Genomic DNA, 5,221 nt, shown 5'->3' with positions numbered 1-5,221 from the left:
AACTCTGTAACTCTGTGACATCTGCACTCATTGTTGTTTTCTGTGTAGCTACACGCGGCCCGCCGGGAGAACCTGGGATTCGTGAGAAGAAGATCGAGCTAGAGAGTTTCTTAAGATATATTATAACCTACAATCTTCTTCAACAGCCTCTAATGATCCATCATTGGATCCAGGTGTGTTAAACCAGGGGGAGACTGAACCATGCAGGATGCCGGGAACCAGGACCCACTTTGGGGACCCCTGATGTATGTGATGTTTGTTCACTCACTTTGTGTGACACAGCGCCCCCAGAGGTGAGGCATAGCACTGCACCGCCTCGCATGAACTTTTCCATGTATTTTAACAGGTAAGATGTAAAATCAGTGATCCTGGTCATAAAACTTTTGATATTACCAATAATAAAAACACATTTATGGAAAAGTTTTCCTCATCATTGATGAGGGCAAAATGATGATGTTAGCATGTATTTAATTTTTTAGTTACCAGATGAGGTAGAGCCTCTCCTGTAATCCTGACAGTGGATCACTGATGGATGATAACCTGCTGCTTCTTTGCAGCAGGTTATCATTCAGAGGAAAGCTGAGGAGGAGCTGAGAGCTGAAGGGAGGAGCTGATCTGTCCCTGAACTCTAAAGAGACTCAAACCTCCTCATTTCAGTTCAACTCTCCAACATTCACTCTGCTCAACATGCTGTCTCTGCTCATCGCCTCTCTGCTAACAGGTCAGCATTCCTCTGTTTTTAAAAATGTTGAAGTTTAATAAATGTACATTAATTTCCAGAAACTAAAACTAACTGATTTCTCTTCTAGGAGTCAGATGCCAACAACTCACTGCGCTTCAGAATGAAGAGTTTGCTGTAGAAAACAGCAACGTTACTCTGTCCTACAGTTACTCCAAACCAGCAGTTGGAACTGATTATTTCTTCTGGTATCGACAATATCCTGGAAAACCTCCAGAGTTCCTGATCTCCCACACAGGAAATGGAGCTCCAATGTCAGCGCTGCTTCATGGTTTCTCCTTCAACGTGAGTGAAGATAAAACCCGGATGGATCTGCTGATCTCCTCTGCTGCAGTGACAGACTCTGCTGTGTACTACTGCGCTGTGAGGCCCACAGTGACAGGAAACACCAGAACCCTGTGCAAAAACCTGCAGTACTCCACAGCGGCCACTAGAGGGCCTCACTCCCTGTTAATCACTGGTTGAGTATTTGAACTGAAAACAAAGAGATGAGACATTGTGACTGAGTTTCGTCTCAACCATCACCATTATCTGCTTTAGATCATGGAAACAGGACAGGATGAAAACAAAAACAATAAAAATAAAAATGCTACGATAAAATTCTTTGCTGTTAATGTTTAACAGTTGAAGGTTCAGATCTGTGAGATTTTGTTGCTTTAAGTAGCAGATTGTGAAAATGTTTGACCAAATATCTCTGACTGGCTCAGTAAATAAACTCAGATTAAATAACATGAACTTTATTTAAAGAGGAGAAATTACAGCCCAGACATGTCTTGGTCTTCAGCAGTGGAGTTTTGTTGAACAGTTGTTAATGCATTATAATCTGCAGAGACTCATAGTGGGATGAATATAAAATGAACAGAAACTTCTGAAATGTGTGTGTGTGTGTGTGTGTGTGTGTGTGTGTGTGTGTCCATACTGATGGCATTAAATGAACATTATAACTGATTATGTACAGAAACGTTTCCTGATGTTCATCCAGCTTTACTCTGTAGAGCAGAGGCCTCCAGTCCATCCTACAGCTTCTAGATGCATCTCGGCTCCAAAACGTCTGAATTCCCTCAGCAGCGTTCATTCAGCTCTGCAACAGGCCGGTAACGAACGCTTCACTTGACCCAGGTGTGTGAGCAGATATGCAGCTGGAGGCCATGAGAACTGCCTCTCTGCTTTTAAACCAAATATTAATAATTGATCATCATGAGGCGTAACAGTTGGAACCGACTGATGATTTATTAAATATTCTGACTAAAACCTAAGTCACTTCTATACTGGTTATACTGGTTGGTTTTAGGTAAACTATAACATTTAAAAGCCAAAAACCATGGGTTAATTAACAGCTAAATAAAGCAATATGGGTTTATTATGTGAATTTTCCACTGCATCATATTTAAATATTTAGTTTTAGTGGCTGATAAGCTGGGTGTCCAGCACCATGGACAGCAGCAGCAGAGGTCAGGGGTCAAACAGGAAGTTCATGTTGTCTGGAGAACTGAAGCGATCTCAGACATTTACTGAGGAAATATTTAGTAACTTTTGACTTAATTCATCTAGAAATGAACTGCAGTTTAGTCAAATATTTGATAAGATTTATCTACAAACTGACTAGAGAACGATTAAGCAGAAGAAGAACAAGATAAAGATTTGGTGATATTTAATAAAAAAATATAAATCACTTCAATTTGGAGAATCTTTAATGTAACGGATGGTTTCTCTGTCAGAGCGCAGCAGGATCAGCAGGACACCGAGGACTGATGGCCGACCCGTTTTAAAATGTTCTGGCCGTTGTTGGATCTGAACCAAGCATCATCTTCCTCTGGGCACAAGATAATCAGTCCAGTTATCAGCAAGACTTCACCTCTGAGTAAAAATATTCTGCATCAACCTTACAGAAATCACCAAGTTTCAGACAATGAAAAACTTCATGAGTTTAATATTTCTTAAATTATTCACTGTTTAAAAGAAACAAAGAAAGCAGCTGAAGCTGTGAGGAAGAGGAGGAAGAGGAGGAAGAGGAGGAGCTGATCTGTTCCTGATCTCTAAGAGACTCAAACTTCCTCCTTCAGTTCAGTTCAACTCTCCAACATTAACTCTGCTCAACATGGACTATTATGGTCTGTCTCTGCTGGTCGCCTCCCTGCTAACAGGTCCGATTGGATTTTTTTTATTAAAGCCTGATTATCTACTTTTCATAACGGCCTCAATATGAAGAATTAATCACAGAACTTTAATGTTTCTCCCTTTTCATTCAGCAGTCACCTGTGAAGAACTGAATCCAGTCAAACATGCAGAATCCAGACCAGAAAGCAGCAAAGTTACTCTGTCCTACAATTACTCCAAACCAGCAGTTGGAACTGATTACTTCTTCTGGTATCATCAATATCCTGGAAAACCTCCAGAGTTCCTGATCTCACACACCGGAAATGGAGCAAAACTCCTGAATCCGGTTCCTGGTTTCTCCTTCAGCGTGAGTGAAGATAAAACCCGGATGGATCTGCTGATCTCCTCTGCTGCAGTGACAGACTCTGCTGTGTACTACTGCGCTGTGAGGCCCACAGTGACAGGAAACACCAGAACCCTGTACAAAAACCTGCAGTACTCCACAGCAGCCACTAGAGGGCCTCACTCCCTGTTAAAACACTAAAACCTGCAGTACTCCACAGCAGCCACTAGAGGGCCTCACTCCCTGTTAATCCTCTGGTTGTTGAGTCTTTGAACTGAAGACAACAGAGACATGAAGCAGTAAAGATCAGAGACAGAGCTCCTGAGGAAGCAGAAAACTCTCTGATTGGTCGAGGTGAAGTGGCCCCGCCCACTGCCCTACAGCTCATCCAATGACATCATTTCCTCCTCCTGCTGCAGTGGAAGAACCTTGTTGATCTGCTGTGTGGCTCTAAGGACTCCAGACATGTTGCTCTCACTCGTTTTGCTTCTGTCTCTGGGTGTTGGAGATACTTCAATGCTCAGGCTCCTGAAAAAAAATCATATTAATTTAACAACAATACATTGTTATTGCACCTAATAACGTGTAAAACATCTTAGATAAAAGTAGGCAGAAAACTCTCTGATTGGTTGAGTTGAAGTGGCCCCGCCCACTGACCTTAGATAAAAGTAGGGCTGAAACGATTCGAGTACCTGGATTATTAAAATTCCTCAAGGAAAATTTACCTGCCTCGAAGGTTCGTTAATTTATATTTTATTATTTAGCGCACCGTGTTCCGGCCGGGTTATTACTTTTGTTGCGCAGAGCTCTGACTTCCTCCTCTGAGTTGTTGAGGAAAGCTAAGTGTTAGCAGCATAACGTCAAAGCACAAGTTTTCAACTTTGGCCTGGGAGCATTTTATTGATTAATGATAATGTCCAGGTTGTTGTTGATTTTGGGGGGACCAAGATCTTTAAAATAATTGGCACAAAGCCTTTCTCCTCCTGCCTGGCGGTTCAGAGCGAACAGCGGGTTTGACAGACTGAACACTGTGGGCGACAAAGATGTACGACCAGAGACAGACAACAGGTGACATTAAATACACCGGGGGTAATCACGGAACAAGAGACGCCATCAAGAAAGGACGGCACACAGACTCACAGAATCAGAACCAAAAATAAACACAGAGAAACTCAAATCACTGCACAGTCTGGCCCCAGTGATCAGTTCTGTCTGCCTCCATTTCACATTTTTCAGAGCGTCGGGTCCGAAAAGGACAATAGGAGAGACAGAGGGACTCGCTGTGGTTTGGTCGCACCTTGCTGCTGCTCAGTCAAGATCTGCAGAACAAAGTGAACCAACCAGTTTTTTACTCTTGTAGACAAAACAAAAATAAAAAGCATCATTTTAAAGTTATTCATCACTGAAGCAACAATGTAGTGATTTGAACATTACAAAACACAAAAATGATAAAGAAAAGCATCAACGATCTGAGAATGGTTTCCAGCACTGATCTGGAGTTTTAAATCCAAGAATTCATTGACCCACGTTCAGTTTTTGGAGTTGAGGCGTGTGACTGCGTGAACATGTGACATCATGTAAAATGGCTGAGCTGCAGGAAGTCGTTCTGCTGTTAAACTGCAGTGAGCTGCTCTGCTATCAATCAGTACTTGCTGCGCTGCTGCTCTGATGCTTTTATACCTGAACCCGGGACTGAGTGGCAAAAAATGTACAAGACAATTCAACTGCTAGGCACTGTTCAACCTAAAGAGGGCAGCACTGAGACACACAAGGGCAAAATATTCAAGAACTAAACACATTTTCACGAAAGTGTCTAAATTTTCACAGAAACATAAAGCCAGAATCCAAAATAAACTGTTCAGTTGATCAAAAGTTGATTTTGGGGTTGGCTACACTGTCTGGGCTGAGATAAATGACATTAGAACAATGAAAAAAAATTCTGATTGTGAATTACATTGTTTTTGCATCGTTGATGCTTAAATTTCAAATGGAGCGAAGTGTAGAGCGAGCCAGGGCCGAGGTTGTCAACAAATCAGACTTTA

The 5,221-nt window shown here is 42.0% G+C and overlaps 2 gene segments (V, D, J or C); both read left to right on the top strand.

Moving 5' to 3' along the window:
• The first annotated feature begins 661 nt into the window (after positions 1 to 661).
• LOC106943954 (T-cell receptor alpha chain V region PY14-like) lies at positions 662 to 1,314 on the top strand. The segment is given in 2 exon segments: positions 662 to 721; positions 810 to 1,314. Coding segments are annotated over 2 exon segments (429 nt in total).
• A 146-nt stretch (positions 1,315 to 1,460) lies between these two features.
• On the top strand, positions 1,461 to 3,409 carry LOC106943952 (Ig kappa chain V-II region 2S1.3-like). The segment is given in 2 exon segments: positions 1,461 to 2,883; positions 2,989 to 3,409. Coding segments are annotated over 2 exon segments (438 nt in total).
• The last annotated feature ends 1,812 nt before the right edge of the window (positions 3,410 to 5,221 follow it).

The sequence above is a fragment of the Poecilia latipinna genome, unplaced genomic scaffold (genome assembly GCF_001443285.1).
Source record: "Poecilia latipinna isolate Pla-1442-1.1 unplaced genomic scaffold, P_latipinna-1.0 Scaffold6471, whole genome shotgun sequence".
Classification (NCBI taxonomy): Eukaryota; Metazoa; Chordata; class Actinopteri; order Cyprinodontiformes; family Poeciliidae; genus Poecilia; species Poecilia latipinna.
Note: the sequence above shows the minus strand (reverse complement) of the source record. Positions and strands in the feature narration are given on the sequence as shown.